At 45.9% G+C, this 27,836-nt stretch overlaps 1 protein-coding gene across 5 annotated transcripts in view; it reads left to right on the top strand.

Annotated features, from left to right (window-relative positions):
• Positions 1-27,836, top strand: part of myo6a (myosin VIa) — a 150,738-nt gene that overhangs the window by 114,867 nt on the left and 8,035 nt on the right. For 3 of the 5 annotated variants that reach the window (XM_078405153.1, XM_078405155.1, XM_078405154.1), the window contains exons 16-32: positions 1,011-1,138; positions 1,689-1,784; positions 2,818-2,988; positions 9,945-9,983; positions 11,296-11,389; positions 11,842-11,972; positions 12,216-12,293; positions 13,331-13,460; positions 14,255-14,345; positions 15,945-16,095; positions 16,840-17,048; positions 18,120-18,198; positions 19,825-19,985; positions 20,092-20,133; positions 20,542-20,571; positions 22,767-22,805; positions 27,118-27,221. In XM_078405153.1, the coding sequence (XP_078261279.1) occupies positions 1,011-1,138; positions 1,689-1,784; positions 2,818-2,988; positions 9,945-9,983; positions 11,296-11,389; positions 11,842-11,972; positions 12,216-12,293; positions 13,331-13,460; positions 14,255-14,345; positions 15,945-16,095; positions 16,840-17,048; positions 18,120-18,198; positions 19,825-19,985; positions 20,092-20,133; positions 20,542-20,571; positions 22,767-22,805; positions 27,118-27,221 (1,773 nt within the window). The remainder of the gene's footprint in view (positions 1-1,010; positions 1,139-1,688; positions 1,785-2,817; positions 2,989-9,944; positions 9,984-11,295; positions 11,390-11,841; positions 11,973-12,215; positions 12,294-13,330; positions 13,461-14,254; positions 14,346-15,944; positions 16,096-16,839; positions 17,049-18,119; positions 18,199-19,824; positions 19,986-20,091; positions 20,134-20,541; positions 20,572-22,766; positions 22,806-27,117; positions 27,222-27,836) is intronic. The other 2 variants (XM_078405156.1, XM_078405157.1) reach the window with 2 other exon arrangements.

The raw sequence follows: 27,836 nt of genomic DNA, 5'->3' as shown, positions 1-27,836 counted from the left end.
TAAAAATACCCAATGACCTGGCCTCCACAGTCATCTGTGGCAATGAATTCCACAGACCCTCTGGCTAAAGAAATTCCGTAATCTCCATTCCAAACATATGTCCTTTTATTCTGAGGCTGTACCCTCTAGTCCGAGACTCTCCCACTACTGGAAACATCCTCTCCACATCCACTCTATCCAGGCCTTTCACTATTCGTTAAGTTTCAATGAGGTCACCCCTTATCCTTCTAAACGGGATGGCTTGATTGTAATCATGTATTATTTTTCCACTAACCGGTCATCACACAGCAAAAGCCTTTCAATGTACCTTGGTACATGTGACAATAAACTAAACTTATACTCAACGCAACTCAACCAGCGAGTACTTGCCCAGAGTCATCAAACGCCATCATATGTTCACCCAATCACCCTTGGGATAAACCTCCTTTGGACCTTCTCCAAAGCCTCCATCCCAAATTGTGACATTTTTGTAATTCAAGTGAACACGTCCAATTTGCATTCGGGAAGAGATGATGAGTTTCTGAAGAATGCACCAGATTGCTTTGCACTGTACCTCGGTACATGTGACAATAACTTAAACTAAACTAAGTAGTTGTATGCTCAGGATGATGGGTTTGAGACTTGCGGAGGCCCAGGGCAGAGGGAAAGTCAGAAGGCTCCACGTGTATTGACTCAGATACGAGATGGTGAGCACCAGTGTTTCCCATGAAGAATCGAGGAACTGCAAATGCTGGTTAAGACATACAAAGCGCTGGAGTGAGGGCAGGCAGCATCTCTGGAGAACATGGATAAATGATCTTTTGGATCTGAAGAAGGGTCTCAACCTGAAAAGTCACCTATCCATGTTCTCCAGAGGTGCTGCCTGATCCGCTGAGTTACTCCAGCGCTTTGTGTCCTTTAGTGTATTGCCCCTCACTGGAGCTCTGTACTTGATTTCAAAAATCTCAATGCATGTGAAGCCGGGTACTTGACTACATTTGCAGACGTTGTAAAATTCTGCCAATAAACAGATTTGATTGAAGCTAAATTAGTGGGGATTCTGGATATCCTGGATGAAGAAAACCGCCTACCTCAGACCAGCGACCAGCATTTCACGTCGGCAGTTCACAAGAAGCACAAGGATCACTTCCGACTGACCGTGAGTTACTCATCAGTAGGGCCGCCCGCTGCCCCTCTCTCGCACCGGGACTAGTACCCCCCCACGCCAGAGCCAGAGCCAGTCGTTGTGCTGTTACTTCCCCTCGTGTGGGGTTGGGGGTTTAGGGTCACGGGGGGGGGGGGGGGGGTTGGGATCGTGGGTGTATATGGGGTCACCAATCTGGGGGTGGGAGGGGCTTTAGTGTACAGAATAGGGCGGCACGGTGGCGCAACGGTAGAGTTGCTGCCTTACAGCGCCAGACACCCGGGTTCAATCCTGACTACGGGCGCTGTCCGTAGGGAGTTTGTACATTCTCCCTGTGACCATGTGGGCTTTCTCCGGGTGCCCCAGCTTCCTCCCACACTCCAAAAATGTACAGTTAATTGGCTTTGGTAAAAATTGTAAATTGTCGCTAGCGTGTAGGAAAGTGCTGGTGATCACTGATCGGCACGGACTCTGTGTGCCGAAGGGCCTGTTTTCACGCTGCATCTCTAAACTAAACTCTAAACACTGTTGCAATATATGTAACGCACATCTCTTCATCGCTCAGATTCCCAGGAAGTCCAAACTGACGGTTCACAGGAACATTCGTGATGACGAAGGGTTTATCATCAGGCACTTTGCCGGCGCCGTCTGCTATGAAACTGTAAGCTTTTAAATGAAATACATATTGTGGTCTTTTAGCACTGTCGCACAGAAATCAAGCCTCCAAGTCTTGTGTGCCCCGGCCAAACTGAAGACGCAAAATAAAAAAGACACAAAAGTGCTGGAGAAATACAGTGGGTCGGGCAGCATCCCTGGAGAACATGGATAGGTGGCATTATGGGTCGACCCCTTATTCAGATCTCCCTCTTTCGGATGCAAAACAGTCAGTCCTCAACAAAGGCCTTATCTTTGTACCATCATTCCTTATCTTAGACTTACTCCAGAACTTTGTGTCTTTTTTTGTAACCAGCATCTGCAATTCCTTGTTTCTACACACAAATTAAATGTAGACTCTCTGGGATTTGTCCAGCTAGAACATAAATTCTATCCAATTTCTGGTCTCATGTTCTAGACATGAAAAAGCAGATTGCTATTTGAGTTATTTCTGATCATTTTCAATATATGTGTATGTGGGCCTCTTTGGACTCTGAATATTTCCAATCTGCCAATATGCAAGCCCAACATTGTAATCCCTTTTCAGTGCAAACCTCTTTAGGAAGCTGATCAGACTGTATTTGGAGTATTGTGAGCTGGTTTGGGCCCCATATCTGAGAAGGGATGTGCTGGCGTGGAAAGGGTCCAGAGGAGGTTCACGAGAGGGTCCCAGGAATGGATGGGTTAACATATGATGAGCTTTTGCTGGTTCTGGAGTTTAGAAGGATGAGGGTGGACCTCATTGAAACATACCGGGTAATGAAAGGCCTGGATTGAGTGGATGTGCAGAGAATGTTTCCACTAGTGGGAGGGTCTAGGACCAACTCTGAGCAAGAAGGGTTATGGGGCGAAGGCAGGAGAATGGGGTTGAGAGGGAAAGATAGATCTGCCATGATTGAATTACGGAGTAGACTTAATGGGCTGATTTGCCTAATTCTGCTCCTAATGAACTTTCCATGTATCTGTCTAAATGCTTCTTATAAATTGCAATAGTACGAAATTCTCATTGTGATTTTATTTTCCCCCCCTTCTCCTGATAGTTGAGGTTTGTGGAGAAGAATAATGATGCCTTGCACATGTCCTTGGAGTCCCTGGTGTCAGAATCGAAGGACCCCTTTGTGCGGAAGCTCTTCGAAGGAACCAACAACATGAAGGACACGAAGCAGAAAGCCGGAAAACTCAGCTTCATCAGCGTTGGGAATAAGTTCAAGGTGAGATTGTTTGGAAAACTCATGCCTTGCAAAATTGTATAGTGAGAAGTTCATAGGTCATATGAGTAGAAACTGGGACTTGAAAATGGCACAATAAACTGGCGACTTTGTACACTATCTCAGTGTACTACTGCTATAGTGAATAGTGAAAGACCTGGATAGAGTGGATGTGGCGAGGTTGTTTCCACTAGTGTGAGAATCTAGGACCAGAGGCCACACCTCAGAATAAAAGGGCATACCTGCACAAATGAGATGAGGAATTTCTTTAGTCAGAGGGTGGTAAATCTGTGGAATTCATTGCCACAGAAGGCAGTGGAGACCGTCAGTAGCTATTTTTAAGGTGGAAATTGATAGATTCTCATTAGTATGAGTGTCAAGGGTTATAGGGAGAAGGCAGGAAAATGGGAAAGATAGATCAGCCAAGATTGAATGGCAGAGTAGGCTTGATGGTCCGAATGGCCTAATTCTACTCCTATAACTTATGAACTTATGCTATGCACGTACTGTGTCTGAATTGCTTATCTAAGATGTATCTAAATGCTCTCAACCCCATTCTCCTGCCTTCTCCCCTTAACCTTTGACACCCTTACTAATCAAGAATCTGTCAATCAGCGCCTTAAAAATACCTAATGACTTGGCCACCACAGATTCACCACCGTCTGACTAAGGAAATTCCTCCTCATCTCCATTCTAATGATATGCCCTTTTATTCTGAGGCTATGCCCTCTGGTCCTAGACTCTCCCACTAGTGGAAACATCCTCTCCACATCCACTCTATCTAGGTCTTTCAGTATTTGGTAAGTTTCAATGAGGTCCTCCATCATCCTTCTAAACTCCAAAGAGTACAGGCCAAGAGCCGTCAAACGCTCATCGTACGTTAACTCAATCATCCTGGGGATCATTCTCGTAAACGTCCTCTGGGCCCTCTCCAATGCCAGCACATCCCTCCTCTGATATGGAGCCCAAAACTACTCACAATTGTAATTTGTAAACCACAAGGAGAAACACGAGCTCTTTGACTGCTGTTAATAGACATGTAGAAAGGGGTCTAACTAATGCAAGAAAGGAGAAGAATGAGGTAGCATTGCATCCTGATTTTGCAACAGATGCATGACAGTAAATACCCATCGGAGAGACATGGATGTTGCCGTTAACTAACCTACAACTCCCCCCCCTACACCCCTACTTCCCCCCTCTTCCCTATGCCTCACCTAGGCTCTCACCCATTTCCCACCTCCCCTTTCCACCTATATTCCTTCCTCTGGCTTATCAACTTTTCTATTCTTGTCTCACACCTTTTGCTTTTCATCTCTGACTTTTGTTCAACCCATCCACCTAACAATAAACTCACCTGCATCAACCTTAAAAACTCCTTCCATGTTAAATTATTGTCTGCAATTTTTAAAATAATATTAAATGCTTTGAAGAATAATTAATAACTTGAGCATTTCAGATTCTGGGGAAAATACTGTATAGGATTTAATGCTAAAATCCTCAAGATGTTACCTGCGATAGTCATTGATCTCTGACTGCCCGATGCTTGAGGTTCTGAAGCTTTCTCCTCATCTTACTTCTCCTTGTAGTAAAGCTGCCTCTCTGGTCTTTTCCTTCTGCTTCCTGCTCCTTTTCCTTGGGCTTCTGATTTGATCTGAGTTCTTGCAGCTCAGAATAAGTAGAGGAGGTCAAAGGGAGGTTGGAAAATAAGACCGCAGCCGAAGACGGCAGGTAAATCATTCCTCCAGCAACCCGTCATCTGTCCTAACATTGCCATCACTCCTTTTGGTTGCTCACTTAAAATGTCATTTTAACTCTTTCCACATGGGATTGTTCCCCGAGTTTACAAAGCCAAAATCACTGCTTCCAAGCCACAGATGAGGTTTCCGAAGACTGGAGAGTACCAATGTTGGTCCTTTGTTTAAGAACGGAAATAGGGATAATCCAGGAAACTATAGGCCGCTGAGTCTCGCACCATTCGACCCATCAAGTCTACTCTGCCATTCAATCGTGGCTGATCTATCTCTCCTTAACTAACCCCATTCTCCTGCCTTCTCCCCATAACCTCTGACAACTATACTAATCAAGAATCTATCTATCTCTGCCTTAAATAGTTCAATATCAATAGTTCAATAGTCCTTTATTGTCACGTGTACCCCAAGGTACAGTGAAATTTGATTTTACCATACAGTCATACCAAAAAAAAGCAACAAGATCCAAAATTACATAAAGATTAAACATAAACAGCCCCCACAGTGGCGTGTGGGAATCCCAAGGCACACAGCATAAGCAGAGAGCCGCAGCCATCAGTCCAATGTCCGGGCCATACACATCTCCATCGTGATGTGACCAGAGTTGCACCGACCGACTCTCTCGCAATCCCTGTCCGCCCAAACAGTCAGACAGCCGTCCGCACTCGCACCAGACCCCAGTGGCGCGACATCCCTGCAACACTGAGACCACCACACTCACGGCAATCCCTCCGAGTCCCCACCAGCGCAGGTAGCGTCCATCTTGCTTTCAGTGACCCCGCGCTCCTGACTATGATGGAAGGCGAATAACTTTTACCTTCTTCCTCCTTTTCTCCCGCGGTTGGGGCAATCGAAACATTATGACCTCTAGTCCTAGACTCTCCCACTCATGGAAACATCCTCTCCACATTTACTCTATCCAAGCCTTTCATTATTCTGTGTTTCAATGGGGCCCCCCCTCATTCTTCTAAACTCCAGCGAGTACATGCCCAGTGCTGTCAAATGCTCATCACATGTTAACCTACTCATTCCTGGGATTTACCTTGTAAACCTCCTCTGGACCCTCTCCAGAGCCAGCACATCCTTCCTTTGATATGGTGCCCAAAAATACTCACAATATTCCAAATGCGGCCTGACCAGAGCCTTATAGAGCCTCAGCATTACATCCCTGTATTTGTATATAACGCCTCTCAAAATAAATGCTCGCATTGTGTTTGCTTTCTTTACTACCAAGTTGACTTGCAGATGATCTTTTTGGGAATCTTGCACCAGCATTCCCAAGTCCCTTTGCATCAATGGTGGTGATGCTATGGGAGAAAATTTACTCAAATTTGGAAAATAATTAGTTGATTAGGGACAATCAACATGACTTTATGCAGAAGATAGATACAATAGGCTGGTATCACAAAATGCTGGAGTAACTCAGCAGGTCAGGCAGCATCTCTGGAGAGAAGGAATGGGTGACGTTTCGGGTCGAGACCCTTCTTCAGACTGATCCATCAATTTGTACCTTCGATTTGTACCAGCATCTGCAGTTATTTTCCGATACAAAAGGCTGGATTAAAGCAAGTCAGACGAGGGTGGAGGAAGGGGGGGGGGGGGGGGGAGGAGGGTACAAGGGGGGGAAGGGAGGGGAGAGGGAACACCCTCTGTCCAGTGGGTTCTGCACAGATCAGTGCTGGGTTCTCTGTTGTTGGACAGATGAAAATGTAGATGAGTTGGATTGTAAGTTTGCAGATGACATTAAAAATAGGTGGAGTTGCTGATGGTGAATAAGACTGTAAAAGTATACAGCAGAATATAGATTAGTTACAGATATGGGCAGAGAAATGGCAGACTTAATTAATCTGGGCAAATGTGAGGTTGAAATTTGAGAGGTCAAATGTAATGGAAAGCATACAATTAATGGCAAGACCCTGAAAAGCATTGATGTGCCTGGGGTTCTTGTCCATAGCTGCCTGAAAGTGGCAACACAAGTAGAGAGAGCAGTGAAGAAAGCATATGGTTTGCTTGCCTTCACTGGTCGGGGCATTGAGTATAGGAGTCAGGAAGTCATGATGCAGCTTTATCGGGTTTGGTTCGGCCGCATTTGGAGTATTGTGTATGTGGTTCCGGTCATTCCATTACCAGAAGGATGTGGAGGCTTTGGAGAGGGTGCAGAGGAGGTTTACTAGTTACGAGAGGGACTTTTACATAAGCAAATGGATATGGATCATTTGCAGGCAAGGAGATAGGTGTAACTTAGCATCATGTCCTTTTGCAACATATTTCATTTATTAATTTTGCTGCAAGCACAATCCACCTGAGTGTTTATTTTCCTCACCCGTGTTATTTACGATTGCAGTAAAGTGTTCTCGCTTGGGACAGAAACACTAATGCAAAAATGTGTTGAAATCAACTGACTGATAATATTGAACTGTGCTGCAGAAAGCTCAAGGCTTTTGCATTTGTTAAGTATTTTCAGTCTTTGCCCCCTTCCTAATCTCTTGTTAATTACTGGTAATAGGGCTATTTCTCGTACGCTAACACACAGAAGGACAAAACAATAGACAATAGACAATAGACAATAGGTGCAGGAGTAGGCCATTCAGCCCTTCGAGCCAGCACCGCCATTCAATGCGATCATGGCTGATCACTCTCAATCAGTACCCCGTTCCTGCCTTCTCCCCATACCCCCTCACTCCGCTATCCTTAAGAGCTCTATCCAGCTCTCTCTTGAAAGCATCCAACGAACTGGCCTCCACTGCCTTCTGAGGCAGAGAATTCCACACCTTCACCACCCTCTGACTGAAAAAGTTCTTCCTCATCTCCGTTCTAAATGGCCTACCCCTTATTCTCAAACTGTGGCCCCTTGTTCTGGACTCCCCCAACATTGGGAACATGTTATCTGCCTCTAATGTGTCCAATCCCCTAATTATCTTATATGTTTCAATAAGATCCCCCCTCATCCTTCTAAATTCCAGTGTATACAAGCCCAATCGCTCCAGCCTTTCAACATACGACAGTCCCGCCATTCCGGGAATTAACCTAGTGAACCTACGCTGCACGCCCTCCATAGCAAGAACATTTGCCCTCAGGTCTCTGCCAATTTTCTGAGTAATCCCATCACACTGATGCAGCCAATAGAGCTTCTGCCTCACAGCACCAGAGACCTAGGTTCAATCCTGACCCCGGCTGTGGTCTGTGTGGAGTTTACACGTTCTCCCTGTGACCGCGTGGGTTTCCACTGGGTACTCTGCTTTCCTCCCACGTCCCAGACATGCAGGTTTGCAGGTTAATTGGCCTTGGCATGTAGGGAGTGGATGAGAAAGTGGGATAACATAGAACTAGTGTGAATGCAGTCCACTTGGTCGTGTGGACTCGGGTTGGCCGAAGGGCCAGTTTCCACGTAGTGTCTACAAACTAAACTAAATCTGAATTACTTGACCATTTCTCTTGCCTTGCTCTGGATGCTGACAGTGGGTGAGGTGTTGGGATGATCATATCTGAAGGCAATGCTTTCTTCGCTCTTCCAGTTGGGGTCGCTGGACAGGAAAACATGTTGATGTTCTGCGCCTTCTCCCCATCCCACCCCACTCCACATCCAGGGAATCTTAGGTAACTGTGTCCGTCCCTCTGCTCTGCATGGACTTTAGGAGTCATTGCTCTGCATGGCTTGTTGCAAAACCATGATCTGATTGAGTTTTTTTGAAGATGTGACCAAAAAGGTTGATGAGGGCAGAGCTGTGAATGTATATTTGGACTTCAGCAAAGCACTCAACAAGGTTCCACATGGTAAGTTGCCCTGGAAGGTTTGATCGCATGAGATCCAATGAGAGATAGCTGAATGGATAGAAAATTGGCTTCATTGGAAGAAGCAGAGGGTGATGGTGGAAGGTTGCTTCTCGGACTGGAGGACTGTGACTAGTGGTGTACCTCAGGGTTCTGTTCTGGGCCCATTACTGTTGTCATCTATATCAATGATGTGGATGAGAACATACATGGCAAGATTAGCAAGTTTGCAGGTGGCACAAAAGTGTGCAGTATTGCAGATGGTGATCTTCTTTCTTTCGTATGTCAACTGCGACAGTCAAATGTGGCAATTGGTGCTTCAGAGTACCGTGGTTGATGCTTGGCTGCAAATTCTGCCAGTTCCGTAGAACTACCCAGGGTGGACGACGAGGATGTAAAGCAGCTCCTACCCCGCAGATGGTGATGATGGTTGTGAAAGATTGCAGCAGGATCTTGATCAGTTGGTCAAATGGGCTGAGGAATGGTTGATGGAGTTTAATACGGAGAAATGTGAAGTGTCACATTTTGGAAAGTCTAACATGGGCAGGAACTACACAGTGGATGGTGGGGCTCTGGGAAGTGTTGCAGAGCAGAGGGATTTAGGAGTGCAGGGTAAATGTGCTCTTTTAACCTGAGTTGGGGATTCAAGAACCGGACAACATGGGTTCAAGGTGAAAGGGAAAAGATAGGAATGTGGGGGGCAATATTTTCGCACAGGTGGTAGGTACATGGAACAAGATGTCAGAGCAGGTAGTTGAGGCAGGTACAATAATAGCATTTATAAGGCATGTGGACAGGTACATGGATAGGAAAGGTTTAGGGGCCAAACATGGGCAAGTTGGACTAGTTAAATGGGCCATCTTGGTTGGCATAGGCAAGTTGGGTGAAGGGCCCGTTTCCGTGCTGTGTAACTCCATGACACCCTTTCTTGGATTGGGGTGCAGGAAAGGGAAAGGTTTCTAACGCACCCAGACCCATTGTTATGGCCAACCGATGGATTGGTGAAGCTGGTCATGCCATGCTTGGCTTCTATTGATCGTCATGTCATTCACGGCTGCTGTGTAACTGTGCGTAAAATGTCCAGCCGCTTCCTCCATTTCCAACATGTCAACGCACGATTTCGCTGCATGTGTCATCACAACATGCTTCTGTTTTGGTGCTGTCACGATTTTGAAGAGGTTTATTGTCATGGAGCTTCACTGCATATTGTAAATTATGGAAGGCCATTTTAATGCTTTGAGCTCTGCAAAGTTAATGCTTTGCCAATCCAGTTTGCACCATCTTCAAAAGCAAATATAAAACGTATTTGAACATGGTGCTAAAGAATAAAATACAGAGATTATTTGAACCTGAAGTTTCACCCATTGTGAAGCACAGTTGACCACATTTTCCACAGAAATGTACGTTGCTGAATGTTTCTTTTGCCTTGCTATTTCACAGACTCAGTTGAACCTGTTGCTGGAAAAGTTGCGCAGCACAGTGAGTATTTATTTGTGCACCCCATTAATCTGTTGCTTCAAATGGGGATCACGGCTTGTGACTAAAGGTCAGGGCATTTGTTTCCTAGTTGGCGACCAGTGATCGATTGAATGAAAGATGCAGCATGAAAAGAGGCCCTTCAGCCCACCGAGTCCATGCTGACCGTCGATCACAGTGATTTTACTGTGACGGTACATGCTGGTACAAATATTTCTTTGAGGCAACCCCATAGTTTTACATAGTTTCACCAATATATATGAGCCATTTCTTCTAAAACATTTAACATTATTTTATTTTCTGAACACGTGGACATATGTTTATAAGTTCATGAGTTCATTAGTCACAGGAGTAGAATTAGGCCGCTTGTCCCAACACCCATCACCCTCTGAGTGAAAAAGTTGCTGCTAAGGTTCCTTTTAAATCTTTCCTGTTACCTTAAATTGCGTCCTCTGGTTCTTGAGTCCCCTACTTTTCCCGGACTAGGACAGTTAGACAGGTACGGGTTTGGAGGGACATGGACCAACCAAGGCAGGTGGGACTAGTGTAGCTGGGACATGTTGGCTGGTTTGGGGAAGTTGGGCCAAAGCTGTTTCCACACTGTATCACTCTATGACTCTGGGTAAAAGACTGTTCAAACCTATGAGAGGAATACTGTACAAAATCATGAGAGGAACAGATCGGGTAGACGCACAGAGTCTCTTGCCCAGAGTCGGAGAATTCATGAAACAGAGGACACAGGTTTAAGGTGGGGGGGAAAAGATTAATTAGGAACCTGTGGGGTAACGTTTTCACACAAAGGGTGATGGGTGTATGGAGCGAGCTGCCAGAGGAGATAGTTGAGGCTGAGACTATCGTACCGTTTAAGAAACATTTTGACACGTACATGGATACGACGGGACACGGATAGGACCCGTTTAGCGGGGCATTGGCCAAATGCAGGCAGATGGGACTCGTGTAGATGGGACATATTAGCCGGAGTGGCCAAGTTGGGCCAAAGGGCCTATTTCCACTCTGTAAAACTCTATGATTATGACTCTGTGCTTTCACCCAGTCTATTCCCCTTGTGAGGGATGGGAGAGAAGCCCTTGGTTGGGGTGCAGTGGGACAGCAGGGGGTGGGGATTGAGCCATGGGTCGTCGTGTTGTGGGAGGAGATAGTTACTGGTGAGGGGAGCCATGCTTCGGGCTTGTTCTCAAATTAAGATTGATTTTTCACTGAGTCGATGGCGGGGAATTGCAAATTACCGAGGAGAAATTGGTAGAATGAAGCATGCAATGATGTACACCACTCACCATGTGTGTTTCACAACCAGGGCTCCAGCTTCATTCGATGCATCAAGCCAAACCTTAAAATGACGAGCCATCAGTTTGAAGGTGCACAGATCCTCTCTCAGCTCCAATGTTCAGGTGAGGAACAGTTTCAAGAGGGAGTGACTCATTGCTCTTTTCACCAAAGATAGGCACAAAGTGCTGGAGTAATGCAGCAGGTAAGGCAGCATCTCTGGAGAAAAAGGATGGATGGTGTGAATTACGGGCAGAAGGGTGGCGCAGCGGTAGAGTTGCTGCCTTACAGCAACAGATAACTGGGCTTGGCCCTGACTGCGGGTGCTGTCTGTACGGAGTTTGTACATTCTCCCTGTGACCACATAGGTTTTCTCTGGGTGCTCTGGTTTCCTCCCACACTCCAAAGATGTACAGGTTTATAGGTTAATTGGCTTGGGTAAAACTGTAAATTGTCCCTAGAGTGTAGGTTCGTGCTAGTGTACGCTGGTCGGTGGGGACTCGGTCGGCCGAAGGGCCTGTTTCCACGCTGTAGCTCTAAACTAAACTAAACCTGTACTGTTCTCTCCGTCGTGTAGGTATGGTGTCGGTTTTGGACCTGATGCAAGGAGGATTCCCATCGCGTGCTCCGTTCCATGAACTTTACAACATGTACAAGAATTACATGCCTGCAAAGCTCACGAGATTGGACCCCAGACTCTTTTGCAAGGTATTGATCAAAATGAAGCTTTGAAGTTCATTCGGGTAGTGTTTTTCCAGAGACCGCGGTGCACAAATCGTTCTTTGCTGTTGGTGTCTATGACGGTTTAGGTTTATTATTGTCATGTGCACCGAGGTTCCGTGAAAAGCTTCGTTTTGCATGCTTTCCAAACAGATCAGATATACCATACTTTGGCAGCCATTGCAGGTAATCAATGTAAACATTGCTTTTGTTTCTCATTCATTTTCTTAGGCACTGTTCAAAGCCTTGGGTCTCAATGAAAATGATTACAAGTTTGGCCTAACCAAGGTCTTCTTCCGCCCTGGCAAGGTAATAAAACCTTTTATCTGATTTTCTCTGAATTGTCAGCATTTATAGTCTATTTTTTAATGTAATGGCAGGTTTAAGGTGAGAGGGGTAACGTTTAAGGGAGATGTGCAGGGGGTAAGATTTTTTACACAGAGGATGGTGGGCAACGTTTAAAAAAGGTGTGAGCAGCAAGTCTTTTACACAGAGGATGACGAGCAAAGTTTAAGGGAGATGTGATGCGCCCTGATAAAATGCTTTCTACGGTGCATCAGTAGAAGTTAGTGAGAGTTGTTGGGGACATGTTGAGCCTCCTAAGCCTTCTAAGGAAGTAGAGGCATTGTTGTGCTATCTTAGCCTTTGCTTCAACTTGGGTGGACAAGTTGCTGGTGATATTTACACCTCGGAACGTGAAGCTTTCAACCATCTCTACTTTGGCGCCATCAATGCAAACAGGGTTATGCTTTCTGAAGTCGATCACTATCTCCTTTGTCTTGCTGATATTGAGAGAGGGGTTAGACACAATATGCTGGAGTAACTTAGCGGGTCAAGCAGCTTCTCTGGAGAAAAGGAATAGGGGACGTTTCGGGTCGAGACCCTTCTTCAGACTGAGAGTCGGGGGGAAGGGAAAATAAAGAGATGAAAAGGTACAAAAAACGAATGAATGAGAAGTATGCAAAAGGACAAACCAGAGCCAGCAATGATGATCAAGGAAAGGTAAAGCCCACAATGGTCCATTGTTGGCTGTGGAGAAGATGAAAACGAGTGGATACAAACAGTGAAACTAAGCAGGCCAACAGTGAAACTAGTACGACTACGGTGGGGAAGGGATGGAGGGAGAGGGAATGCAAGGGTTACTTGAAATTGGAAAAATCAATATTCATACCACTGGGTTGTAAGCTACCAGTGGTAGAGGTCCAGAACAGAAAGGTCAGTATGGGAATGGGAAGGGGAGTTAAAGTGTTAGGAAACCAGGAGATCACGTAGGCCAAGGCTTGTGTCTCGACTTGTTCTGTGTGTTTTGTCTTGGAGACTAGTTTCACTGAATTGTCTTTGCTCAGTTTGCAGAGTTCGATCAGATCATGAAGTCTGACCCAGAGCACCTGGCAGTGCTGGTGAAACGGGTGAATCAATGGCTCATTTGCAGTCGTTGGAAGAAGGTTCAATGGTGTTCACTGTCTGTCATCAAATGTAGGTGCAGCATTCCAGTGTGACTGTCCTCACGTTACATTAACATGGCTGCAAACACCACCACTGCCACACCTTGTAAATATGTTTCTGGATGTGGTCATACAAAATAATTCTGGCAATTGGCATGAATGAGTGTGGTGATCAGGCATATTCCTTATTTACATTCGTGTGTGTTTCCACTGTTAAGAATCCCAGTCATACAGCATGGATACATGCCCTTTGACCCAGCCTGCCCATGCCCACCGAGATGCCCTATCTACGCTCGTCCCACCTGGCAGCGTTTGGCCCATATCCCACTAAACCTTTCCTATCCATGCCTGCCCAAATGTCTTTTAAATGTTGGTATTGTGTCAGCCTTCAATCCTGTCTCACTCCATCTGTCTATTCATCTCTGGCCTTTGTCCAACCATCTGCCCGTCGAATCCCCCTCGCTTGTGTTCACCTATTACCTGCCGCGCTTTGTCTTGCCCCATCTCTCTTCTAGCTTTCACCCCTCTCCCCGCTCCCCATAACCAGTCTGAGGAAGCGTCCCAACCTGAAACGTCACCTGTCCGTGTTCACCAGAGATGCTGCCTGACCCGCTCAGTTACTCCAGCACTTTGGAGTTACTTTATTTTGTAAACCAGCATCTGCAGTTCTTCGTGTCTCCATTATTTAGACTGATTAAAATTGGATTAAATTCAAGTCATACTCGAGTTCAATCAAACGTTCTTTCATGTTGAAATAAAGATCAAATGTGAGCGTGGAATTGTGCACAATTTATGAACAGATTCTTCCTCAATTTATTGCTACAGTGAAGAACAAGATGAATTACCGAGCCCTTGCTTGCATTAAGATGCAGAAGACTGTTCGCATGTGGTTATGTAAAAGGAAGCATAAGCCACGGTGAGTGATTCACTTCATAAACGGCCTAATATCGTGAGATTCCTTCATCTCTAAATATCTGTGCACTGGGGCAGGAATTGTTTCTATATTTGTGTGGCCCAGCGATAGAGTTGCTGCCTTACAGCGCCTGAGACCCGGGTTTGTCCTGACCATGGGTGCTGTCTGAATGGAGTTTGTACGTTCTGCATGTGACCGCATCGGTTTTCTCCTGGTACTCTGGTTTTCTACCACATTCCAAAGATGTACAGGTTTGTAGGTTAATTGGCTTCTGCAAATTATCCCTAGTGTGTAGGATAAAAATAGTGCCAATGGGTGATTGTTGATCACCATGGACTCCATGGGCCAAAGAGCCTGTTTCCATGCTGTATCTCTAAACTAAACAAGTGCAGGTGCTACATGTTGGGAGGTTGAATGCAAAGGAAAAGTCTACAGTTAATGGCATGACTCTGAACAGAGGGATCTAGGGGTCAAACTCCATAGCTCCCAAGCAGATAGAGTGGTAAAGAAGGTGTATGGTATGCATGCCTTCATAGTTTGTGGCATTGAGTATAAGAGTCAGGAAGTCATGTTGCAGCTTCATAGGACTTTTATCAGGCTGCATTTGGAGCATTGCATGCAGTTTTGGTCGTCCCATTACAGGAATGATGTGGAGGCTTTGGAGAGGGTGCAGAAGAGTTTTACCAGAATGATGCCTGCATTAGAGGGCATTAGCTGTAAGGTTGGACAGTTGGATTGTTTTTTCTGGAATGTCAGAGGTTGAGGGTGAGACCTGATAGAGAGAGGTATGTAAAATTATGAGAGGCATAGATAGGGTAGACTGTCAGAACCTTTTTCCCAAGGTGGAAATGTCAAAGGTTAAGGGGAGAAAGCAGGAGAATGGGTTTGAGAGGGAGAAATAGATCATCCATGTTCGAATGGGGGAGCAGACTCGATGGGCCAAATGGACTAATTCTGCTCCTGTATCTTAAGATCTTTTGAAATGTCAAAGACTAAGGTGAGGGGGGTAAAGTTCAAAGGAGATGTGTGGAACAATTATTTTTACAGAGTGTGGTGGGTGCCTGGAATCGCTGCCAGGATTGGTGGTGGAGGCTGATACAATAGTATCATTTAAGATGCTTTTGGAAAGGCACATGCAGGGAATGGAGGGATATGGATTGCAGAGGAAATTTGTTTAATTTAGTTTAGAGATACAGCTTGGTTCAGGGCTTTCGGTCCACCGAGTCCATGCTGACCAGTGATACCTGTGCACTAGTTCCATCCTACAACTAGGTACAATTTACCAAAGCCAATTAACCTACAACCTGTATGTCTTTGGAATGTATGAGGAAACTGGAGCAGCCAGAGAAAACCCACGCAGTCACAGGGAGAACGTACAAACTCCGCAAAGACAGCACCCGTAGTCAGGATCGAACCTGGGTCTCTGGCGCTGTGAGGCGGGAACTCTACCACTACGCTGCTGTGCTGCCTCAAACTAGTTCAATTTGGCATCGTGTTTCGGCACAGACATCAAAGGGCCGAAGGGCAAGTTCCTGTCCTGTGCTGTTCTATGTTCAATTGTGGATGGAATTGCTGGCAGTAATGGTGTTTTCTTCCTTGCAGCATTGATGGGGTGGTAAAGGGAAAGTCGTTGAAACAGCGAGTCAATAGGATGATTGAGGTGGTGAAGGCCCTAAAAGAGGGAAAAGCCGAAATGAACAAACAGGTCCAGGATCTGGATTCATCGATAGATTCTTTCATGAACAAAATCAAGGTAAACAGAGTCATATTGCAACATACTTACAAAATAGTGAAAGGCCTGGTTAGAGTGGATGTGGCGAGGATATTTCCACTAGTGGGAGAGTCTAGGACCAGAGTACACAATCTCAGAATAGAAGGACATACGTTTAGCAAGGAGATGAGGAGGATTTTCTTTAGTCAGAGGGTGGTGAATCTGTGGAATTCATTGCCACGGAAGGCAGAGGACAACTCAATGGATATTTTTGTGGAGATTGACAGATTCTTGATCAGTATGGGTGTCGAGGTTATGGGGAGAAGGCAGGAGAATGGGGCTGAGAAGGAAAGATAGATCAGCCATAATTGAATGACGGAGTAGACTTGATGGGCCGAATGGCCTAATTTTGTTCCTAGAACTTATGAACTTATAACAATGAACTTCAGATGCTGATTTACACCAAAGAAAGACACAAAATGCTGAAGTGCTGAGGAAGGGTCGCGACCCGAAACGTTACCTATCCATGTTCTGATCCACTGAGTTACTCCAGCACCTTGTCTTCTTTTGACTTGACTCTCGCCAGGTTGTCTTTACTGAGTGGGACTCGCCCCTAACAGATGACTGGTGTCAGGGGTTATGGGTAGAAGGCAGGAGAATGGGGTTAGGAGATATAGATAAGCCAAATTGAATGGTGGAGTAGACTTGATGGGCCGAACGGCCTAATTCTTCTCCTATCACTTATGAGCTTATGAACAGTCTTTTCCTTCTGCTTGTCTTCCACAGCGCACGATCATGACCCGTGTGGAGATCGATAAGGAGTACTCGGGCCTGGTGAGACGCTCCGAGCAGCTGCTCAGTGCCCTCCAGAAGAAGAAACAGGAGGAAGAGGAAGCGGAGAGACTGCGGGTCATCCAGCAGGAGATGGAGCGGGAGCAGAGTAGGCACGAGGAGGAGGAGAGGCATCGCAAGCAGGAGGAGGAAGACCGGCGACTGTGAGTCACAGAGTCACCTATCCTCTACGCCAGAGATGCTGCCTGACCCTCTGAGTTACTTCGTGTCTATTTTCGGTATAAACCAGCATCTGCAGTTCCATCCCACACACAAGTGTTTCATTCCACTCAATATTTAAGGCACTTAATGAAGCATATAAGTCAATCATCAAAGATTACCTTAATAATTAAAGGGTATATTTTACTTTGTTGTAAATCAAACCACAGATGTTCGGTTGGGTAAAAGAAACCCGAACATGACAAAATATACCCTGAGGAGATGTGATTAGATTCTCAGAATGGTATTGAATATTGATGTGTTCAGTGAATATTAGGTACATTTGTTGTATGTACAGAGCACGTTCCTACTAAATATAATAAATACAGACACAAAATGCTGGAGTAACAGCGGGATACGCAGCATCTCTGGTTAGGAGGAATGCGTGAATGGGTTTCGGGTCAAGAGTTTTTTTATTGTCAAATGTCCCAGATAGAACAATGAAATTTTTACTTGCAAGAGTACTTGTCGAGACCCTTCTTCAGATATTTGCTCGTATAGAGTCATACAGCATGGAAACAGCCTGTTGGCCCAAATTGCTCTCATCGACCACTATGCCCCATCTACAATAGTCCCACCTCCCTGTGTTTTGACTGTATCCCGCTAATCCTATGATATCCATGTACCTGTCTAAATGTTTCTTAAACGTTGCGATTGTACCTGCCTCAACTCCTTCTCCGGCAGCTCATTCCATACACCCACCACCCTTTGGGTAAAAAAAAAGTACTCCTCAGGTTCCTGTTTAATCTTTCCCACTTCACCTTAAACCTTTGTCCTCTGGTTCTCGATTCTTCTAGTCTTGGCTAGAAGATTCACCCTGCCTAGGCGCCATATTTTCGGGGGGAATTCCAGGGAGGATTTCAGGTGTGCTCACATAAATTTGTCCCGATTACAAATCGCTATCGCAGATCCCAGGAGCTTTTCCACACAGTACTGACTTGATCTCACACTAACCTCTCACACCACACAACACCTTTCAGTTACAACTTGCAGAACTGACCTTATGATTTCACCAGGAAAGCAGAGATGGAGATGAAGCGGAAACAGGAGGAGGTGAAGAGGAAAAAACAAGAGGAAGAGGAACGCCGTTTGCAGGTGTGGACTTCTGTCGGAATATGAAACCAGTGCTCCTCAGAATGTAAAGCATCGAACAGTACAGCACAGGAGCAGGCTCTTCAGCCCACGATGTCCTCGCCCATTTAAACTAATCTCCTCAGCCTGCACGTGACCCATATCCCTCCATCCCCTGCATGAAAATGAGATAACATAGAACTACTGTGCAGCTCATGGGAGTAGAAGCAGTCTGTTTGGCCCAGCGAGTCTACTCCGCCATTCATTCATGGCATTGACTATATTCTGAGGTTATATTCAAAGATTAAATTCTGGATTGAGCTTCTTTACTTCTTGCAGCAAATACTCTTTATCAAGGTTTGATTTCCTTCAATGCTTCCTTTACGCAGGCAAGTTCCTGCCTCAGGAGCTCATTTATGTCCTTTGCAAGACTTAGATCTGACGAACATTCATGCTCTGACTGTGGCTGCATTCCCGCGCCTTTCATCATCTATCTTTCCCTCTCAACCGCACTCCTGCCTTCTCCCCATAACCCATGACACCCATACTCATCGAGTTTCTGTTAATCTCTGCCTCAAAAATACATGACTTGGCCTCCACAGCCATCTATGGCAATGAATTCCACAGATTCACCGCCCTCTGACTGAAGAAATTTCTCCTCCTTTCTAAAGGTACATCCTTCTGTGCTGAGAATGGGTGATCAAAGGCGGTGTAGGCTGAAGAGCCTGTTTTCATGCCTGCACATGATCCATATCCTTTTCCTGCATTTCCATGTGCCTATCCAAAAGCTTCTTAAATGCTACAGTCATATCTGCCTCCACCATCACCCCCGGCAGCTGTTCCAAGCACCCACCACTCCCGCTGTAAAAACAAATTCCCCACAAATCTCCTTTAAACCTTGTCCCTCTCACCTTTAAGCTGGGCTCTCTAGTTTTGGGCATTTTCACTCTTGGGGGGAGGATAACTGTCTACCTTATCTATGCCTCTCATAATTTTATAAATCTCTATAAGGTGGCACAGTGGTAGTTGCTGCTTTACAGCACCAGAGACCCGGGTTTGATCCTAACTACAGGTGCTGTGTGGAGTTTGTACCTCCCCCCTGTAACCGTGTGGGTTTTCTCCTGGTGCTTCACTGTGCCGTCTCCATTCGTGAAATGACTCCTGACTTCCTTCAAGTAATTGTGTTACTGGCTTCAAGTCCAGTGGCCTCTTGAGTTTATCTGTCTCATTTGAAATGGCCTGTCAATGGCATCTAGAATGTGCCTCTTTTGATTCCGTTGTTGAAAATTGTTCCTGTCCTAGCTTGTTAGCCATGTCTTCCCTCTCCTCATTTATCCCTCACAATTACTCCTTTGTTTTCCTCACTAGGTTAAACTTGAATTTTGAGCAAACAAACACAAAGTACTAGAGGCCCTCAGCGAGTCAGACAACGTATGGGATGGGAGTGGACAGACACCTGCTGAGAAAGACAGTAACTGGATAGAAACCAGTGACTGGGGTTTAGGAAAGTTAAGGCCATTCACTGGGTTTAGTAAAGTTAACACCAGTGACTGGGGTTAAGGAAAGTTAAGGCCAGTGACTGTGTCCTGTTGTGTGACCAGTGTTGCCCACCTCTGTGTGCAGTCTAATGGAGCTCTTTGTGATTGTCAGGCTGAGCTGGAGTTGCAGATTGCGACTGAACGTGAGGAGGATGGCCGTAAACAGACGCTGCTGGAGCAGGAGCGGCGAGACCGCGAGCTGGCCATGAGGATCGCGCACAGCGAGTCTGATCTAATCGCCGATGAATCCCCAATGGACATCGGGATAAAGAGGTGGGCGTTATAAACGTTTCATACCCTCTCCTCTGCCCTCCCCCTTCCTCTGATTCCTTCTGTGTTCATGTCGGAAGATTAACAATGGATGTTTTCTTTTCCACAGCGTTGAAGTGAAACGTGTCCAACCTGTTGCCGCTGCTGCCAAGTATGGATATGTACCCTGCACTTACATCTCATGTATTTAATAAATCACATCCTTGCGCATTAATCATACTCCCTTAATTGCAGAATTCCTTCACCGTTCGGTCCCTAGCAAAGAATCGGGGTGATTAACGAATCAAAATAACCTTATGAATGGGATGACCTTGTGATCATCATGATTTTTGCATGCATTTGAACAATATTTAGTTTTAATTCAGTTTGTTATTGTCACGTGTACAGTTCCGTGCTATCATGTCAGCAAAAGACTATACATGACTATACATATAATCTGAAGAAATAGGGACTTCATTTTAAAGTTAATCCACTGAATTGCATTGAGGTGTCTAGCTTGAGGGAAGGTGTACGGTTTGTGTGTTTAGCAGAATCTAACCAACATTTGTTCTGCTTTCAGATCTGCCCGTCCAGAATCCAAAATGACAATGTATGAGTTTCCCCTTGTTTTTTCCACTTGCACTGTTGGGTCTTGGTGATGGGGTGGATGTGGGTGATGTTCGAGGGCATGATGTGCTTCTCTGTATCTTCACTTCTTCAAACCAAAAAGGCACAAAGTTAACACTTCAATATTCGTGGATTGACGCATGTCAAGTACACTTTCACTGACACCTGCTTGTCATCAATCATAGTCATAGAGTGTGGAAACAAGCCCTTGGGCCCAACTCATCCATGCCAACCCATCTACGCAAGTCCTACCTGTATGCGTTTGGCCCATATCCCTCGAAACCTTTGCTACCCATGTAACTGTCTAAATGTCCGTTAAATGTGGTTATAATAGTTTGTAGTTTGGAGATACAGCATGGAAACAGGCCCCCTTCAGCCCACCGGGTTTGCACTGACAGGATCACCTGTACACTAATTCTATCCCACACACTAGAGACAATTTACAGAAGCCAACTAACCTACAAACCTGCACGTCTATGGGATGTGGGAGGAAGACCATACAAATTCCATACAGACAGCACCCGTAGTCAGGATTAAATCTGGAACTAACCCTGTAAGGCATCAATTCTATCTCTGCTCTACTGTGTACCCCCAATACCTGCCGCAACTACCTCTTCTGGCAGCTCGTTCCATATACCCTCCACCCTCTATGTGAATAAACTGCCCTTCAGATTCCTATTAAATCCTATTACATTTATTTTTGATCTATTGCACATTAATCATAATTTTGTGGAACTTCTCTTTCAATTTGCCTTCATTTTGTTTGTAAAAGCCACTTGTTCCAATTAAACTCCCTGACTGTGAATATTCAGTTACATGCAAACACAATATTGTCATACAAGTGAATTGGAAATGTGTGCTTCTGATTATTTATTTATAAACGGGCCCGAGGTCAGTGCCTTTTCCCTGTCCCCCCTCGCCTGCCCATGGCCCTGTGGGACCCAACACCCTCTCCTCCCCCACTCCCCCCCCCCTCAACCCCCCTTATCCCCGCTCCTCCCCTCTCACCCACTCCATCCCCCCTTAACCCTCCCACTCACCCACTCCATCTCCCCTTCCCCCCCTTACCCACACCCACTCCATCCCTCATCAACTCCCCTTATCTCCCCCCCTTCCCCTCACCCCCCCCCCCCCCTCAGCCACTCCCGCAGGACTGCCCGCAGCAGAGATTTGCACCCAACGTGTGCACACTCGTCTAGTGTCTTTTAAATGTTGTTATAAGTATCTGCCTCAACTATCTCCTCTGGTAGCTCATTCCATATATTCACCACCCTCTGACTAAGAAAGTTGCACTTCAGATTCCTATTGAATCTTTCCCCTCTCACCTTAAACCTATGTCCCCAGGTTCTTGATTCCCCTACTCTGGGTAAAATAATCTGTGCATTCACCCTATCCCCTTCATGATGTTATACACCTCTCTAAGATCATCATCGGCCTCCTGCACTCCAAGGATTAAAGTTCTAGTCTGCTCAACCTCTCCCTGTAGCTCGGGCCCTGGGTAAAAGACTGTGCATCTAGCCTATTTATCCTCATGGTTTTATACGCCTCTAGTCACCTACATGAGCTGCTGGAGGTTATTTGAGGCAGATACTATAACAACATTTAAAAGACTGCCCCTCACCTTCCTGCGCTCCGAGGAATAAAGTCCTAACATTCTCAACCTCCCCCTTTGGCTCAGGCTCTCAAGTCCTGACAACATCCTTGGAAATCTGCTCTGCACCCTTTCCAGCTTAACAAAATCTTTATATCTGCATGACATTGCTTTTGTGCAATCTCTTGTGCCAGAGTTTAGAAGCCACGTGAAGTGCTCTAAACAAGCAGGTTGAGATATCAGTGGGTACTTATGTGCTGTTGCAGTGGAGATAACTGATCCACAGTTCTCTGACACCTACTCTACCACTTCTATACTTGCCGAGGTGATGCTGAAATACAAACAGCTCTGCCACCAGCTTTTGGTTTCAAACATTGCTCTCCTGCTAATTCAATATGTTTGTCACTTCCTGAGATCTCTGTGCAGGGGTTCTGGTGTACTGGGAGATTCCTGGGAGCCATCTGTGCAGATAAATCATTGTCTTTTGCTTTTGCTTGTTAACGGTGAGCTAAGGGTTAAGCTACTGGATGCATGAACACGTTGATTCATTTACTGATTATTGACACCCAGTCTCGTTTATGCCGCAGGGAGGAAATGGCCAAAGAAATGTCAGATTATCTGGCTAGGTAGGTAATACGTCGTGACTTGAAACGTGAACTGATTAGTACGGCTGATTAGTACGAGAGTCTAGTACCAGAGGGCACAGCCTCAGAACAAAAGGACGTACCTTTAGAAAGGAGATGAGGAGGAATTTCTTTAGTCAGAGGGTGGTGAATCTGAGGAATTCATTGCCACAGATGGCTATGAATACCAAGTCATTGGGTATTTTTAAGGCGCAGATTGACAGGTTCTTGATTAGTAAGGGTGTCAGGGGTTATGGAGATGAAGGCAGGAGAATGGGGTTGAAAGGGAAAGATAGATCGGTCATGATTGAATGGCGGAGTCGAGTCGGTGGGCCGAATGGCCTATTTCTTCTATAATTCATGAACGTAAGCACTATCGCCACCTCATTCCAGAGCCGCGTACTGTAGGATGACATATTTGCCTGGTAAAATTAAGCTTTCCAGATGTTAGATTTGGAATATGTTTTGTTTTTGGGCTGCCTCTGTTGGCCCATGTAACTGTACCCAATGCAGGTACATCAGTGGTTTTCTGGCACCCTTGGTTCCAGAGCCTTTCTGGATTATTCGTTTTGCCGGACCGAGGTCATGGCCTGCGGGGGGGGGTAAGATACTGGCCCACAAAGTCAACCTCATAACGGGCATGGCAACGGAACTGCCTGCCAGCCAGGCCATAGTTCCAGAGCCCTGGCCGCAGGGAGCTAATTCAGCCGCAGAAGTCCCGACGAGGTTGAGATCGGCCGCCTCACTCGGCCAAGGGGCCACATTTTCTGTGGGACCTCCAAGGGGGGGATTTTGTCCGGGGGGGGGGGGACAGATCTTTCAGCTGGGTTACTGCAGTGACCAGAAGGATAGTTAATAGTCTGGGACACCTTGAACAAGACCTGACGTTGAAGATGAGTTAATTTAAGTAAATCCTTTGGACTTAAATACACTAGGGTTTGGATGGGATGATCTCTGTAAATCACATTTCCTTATCGTCAGTGCTGTGAGTTAAACTCGTGTAGACGTCTCCTAAAGCTCCGTGTGTTGTATGTTTGTGATCGTGTCGAGGCAAACACACCGTGGATCAGCAGTAAAGCCAAGTAATCCGCTTTGGTGGAAGGATTGGTGCTGCTGAACTCATGAGGGCTGTTTCTGGCCCTGGGGCCAGAGAGGAGGTGGAGGGATGAGGAATGTCCTGGTCTACGTCCACCAAACCACTGCTCCAGAGCTGGAATAATGATCCCTCTGTCTCACTGACCGTGTGGAAAATCAGTGTTCCCACACAGTAACTCACTTAGTCATAGAGTATGGAAACAGGCCCTTCAGCCTAACTTTCCCACGCCGACCAACATGCCGCATCTATAGTAGTTCCACCTGCCTGCGTTTGGCCATGTCCCTCTAAACCTATCCTCTCCATCTACCTATCCAAATGTTTTTTTAAACATAATTATAGACCCTGCCTCAACATCCTCCTCTGGCAGCTTGTTCCTTATACTCACTACTGTTTGTACACAAATATCGCGCCTTAGATCCTACCAACTGGATAACACACAACAAAAGCCTTTCACTGTACCTCTGTACATCTGACAATAAAATAAGCTAACTACAGTAAATCTTTTCCCCCTCACCTTAAACTTGTGTGGTTCTTGATTCCCCTATCCTGGGTAAAAGACTGCGTTTACCTCTCTCAGATCACCCCACATCCTCCAAGGAATAAAGTCCTAGCCTGCTCAACCTCTCCCTATAGCTCAGGCCCTCGAGTCCTGACACCATCCTCGTAAATCCTCTCTGCACACATTCCAGCTTGACAACATCATTCCTAGAATAGGGTGACACAAACTGACCACAATACTGCGATGCCACTTTCAAGGAACAATGTACTTGTGTGTGATGTTCCTGAGACATTTGCGATACTTTATACAAAAAGACATAAAGAGCTGGGGTAACTCAGCGGGGTTTCACAGCATCTGAGGAGAACATGAATAGGTGACGTTTTGGGGTTTGGACCCGTTTTCGGGCTGATTGTAGTTGGGGAGAATAAGTTTGAAGAGACAGGTGGACAAAGCCTGGCAAGTGATAGGTGGGGAAAAAAGAGACAAGGTGCTGGAATAACTCAGTGGGTCAGGTGGCATCTCTGGAGAGCATGGATAGGTGTTCAGTTTCATTTTGGGACCCTATTTCAGACTGATAGGTGGATCTAGGTGAGGGGGGGGGGGGTGATTAGCAGATGGGTGGACAATAGCCAGAGACAAAAAGGAAACTAAAGGCTGTGAGATACGGAGAAAGGAGGAGTGAATTGTGAGGGCAGAGGAGGGGATGTAGGTGGAATGGGGTGGGGAAAGGAAGACAGATCGTGTGAGAAACAGGGGTGCATCCAGTGCATACGGTGAAAAGCAGAGCGGAGAAAAAATGAGGGTGGGGATCGTGGGTTAGTTCTTTGTGCCTGCAGCACTTTATAAATGGTTCCCCCTTGATGAGAGAATGTTACATGTACCATTGCTTCCAGTTTAACCAGATCTTTCATTTGACAGATTGAGATCTTCTTTGGGGTCTTTAATGTTGTGTTAATTCCTTCACATAACTCATCACCATTTACACACTAACTTTGCTAATGTTCAGACCTTTGTCAGTCTGCTGTGGAGGGTTTTGTCTCTAATCAGAGGTGAAGGAAGCTGATGTGGGCGGATGCAAGGTCGAAGATAAATGTAGTTCTGGAGTCATACAGCACCGGACCAGGCCCTTGTGCTTGTGTTGTGTTGTGTTGTGTTCCACTGTGTGCCCTTCATCTGCAAGGGAGTGGGGCAGTTTGATGCATCTTAATCTTCACTGTTAAACCCACGCAAATAACGCTCCAAAACCCAACAATATCCGAACGATAGCTTATTCATAAGTTCTAGGAGTAGTATTAAGCCGCTCGGCCTATCAAGTCTACTCCTCCAATCAATCATGGCAAAACAAATTCCTCGTATGTTGCAAAACATACTTGGCTAATAAAGTATGATTATGATTATGATGGTTGATCTATCCATCTCAACCCCATTCTGACTTCTCCCCATAACCCAGAATCTGTCAATCAATTTAATTTGAATTTGAACAACTGATGACTTGCTTTTGAAAGCTGTCCTTTGGTTGGTATTGACCGGGAGCCCATCTTTAACTTCACCATGGGCTCATTTGCCTCCGTGTTCCCTTTAGGTTCAGCTCCAGTTTGTTCTCTCCGCCTCTCGTTCCGCTGGAAATGCCGGGTTTATCTCGGCATCCCTTCTCTTTCACCCTTCCTTCTGGATTTGGAAGTTGTTTCTTGGCCTCATGTTGTGGAACTGATTTATTTGGTTTTAGTTTTTTAATTTTGGTTTAGTTTTAAAGATACTGCGCGGAAACAGGCCCTTCGGCCCACCAAGTCCATACTGACCAGCGATCACCTGTACACTAGCACTATCTTACACACTAGGGACAATTTAAAATATTTACCGAAAGCAATTCACCTACAAACCTGTACTTCTTTGGAGTGTGGGGGGAAACCGGAGCACCAGGAGAAAACCAATGTGGTCAAACGAGGTGCAAACTTCACACAGACAGCGACCAAGGTCGGGATCGAACCCAGATCTCTGGCGCTGTGAGGCACCAACTCTACCGCTACACCACTGTGCCACCCCCAAGCTGGTACAGCTGCTTCACTGTGTAAACCAGCATCTGTGTCTACATCTTGCTGTGTACATTGTGAGTTAGACCCTAAAAGTCTAAAGAGTATAACTGATATATTTTATTTGTTTTTATTTAACAAAATCTCCCCTACGTCCGGTTTACTTTTTTAAAATTTTAGAGATGCAGCTTGGAAACAGGTCCAACGAGTCCATCCATGCCAGCCATTGTTCACCCGTTCACACTAGTTCCACAATATCCCACTTCCACATCCGCTCCCTACACACTAGCCAATATTTTTTACAGAGTGCCAATTAACCTACCAACCTGCAAGGCTTTGGGATGTGGGAGGAAACCCACGTGATCACAGGGAGAAGGTGCAAACTCCACATACAGACAACACCTGAGGTCAGGATCAGACCTGGGGTCTCTGGCACTATGTGCCAGTGCTAAATCGACATCCCACCTATCTAATCCGTTTGCCTGACGCTTTCTCCTGCTTTGATCGTTTCATTGAAGGTTTGAATCGTGCGCTCTTGCCTCAGGTACTTTGTTACTGTCCGAGGTTGGTCGCTGTCTGAGGCGTTCCCTCACCCCCGCTCCTCCTGCCTGTAGGTTTCCTACCGATGACTGGTATTGGGTTTGCCCCTCTGTCATGTTGTCTTACTGCCCTGCCTCCTCCTCTCCACAGAAGTCCACAGGTCCAGGCAACCAAGGCCGCCGCTGGCACCAAGAAACACGACCTCAGCAAGTGGAAATACGCCGAACTGCGGGATGCCATCAACACCTCCTGTGGTAAGAAGTACCTTGATATGTGACCAAAGTGATCCAAGATGGCGCCCAACCCAGGCGACGTTCTGTGCTCGTCACAGAAGTGGATCTGCAATCATAAATTACAATCGCACCACTCGTTTAAATCTAAGTACAGTGTGGATGGCTTGATTGTAATCAAGTATTGATTTTCCGCTGACTGATTAGCACGCAACAAAAGCTTTGCACTGGACCTCACTACATGTGACAATAAACTAAACTCAAACACTAGGCTACACGGCACAGGCTCTCCATTACCAACTACAAAGAGTATTATCTATGTATCTCCCTCTCTCCTGACATCAGTCTGAGAAGGGGTCTCGACCCAAAATGTCACCCATTCCTTCTCTCCAGTGATACTGCCTGTCCCACTGAATTACTCCAGCATTTTGTGTCTTATCTTCAGTTTAAACCAGCATCTGCAGTTCCTTCCTATACAAAGAGTATTGTGTCCAGTTTTGGGCACCGTGTTTTAGGAAAGATGGTGTCAAGCCTGTAAGTGTTCACGGAAGATTTACCAAAATGTTGCCAGGACTCGAGGGACTGAGCTACAGGGAGAGGTTGAGCAGGCTAGGACTCTATTCCTTGGAGCGCATGAGA

The sequence above is a fragment of the Rhinoraja longicauda genome, chromosome 9, assembly GCF_053455715.1.
Source record: "Rhinoraja longicauda isolate Sanriku21f chromosome 9, sRhiLon1.1, whole genome shotgun sequence".
Lineage (NCBI taxonomy): Eukaryota > Metazoa > Chordata > Chondrichthyes > Rajiformes > Arhynchobatidae > Rhinoraja > Rhinoraja longicauda.
This window is presented reverse-complemented; position numbering and strand designations above follow the sequence as displayed.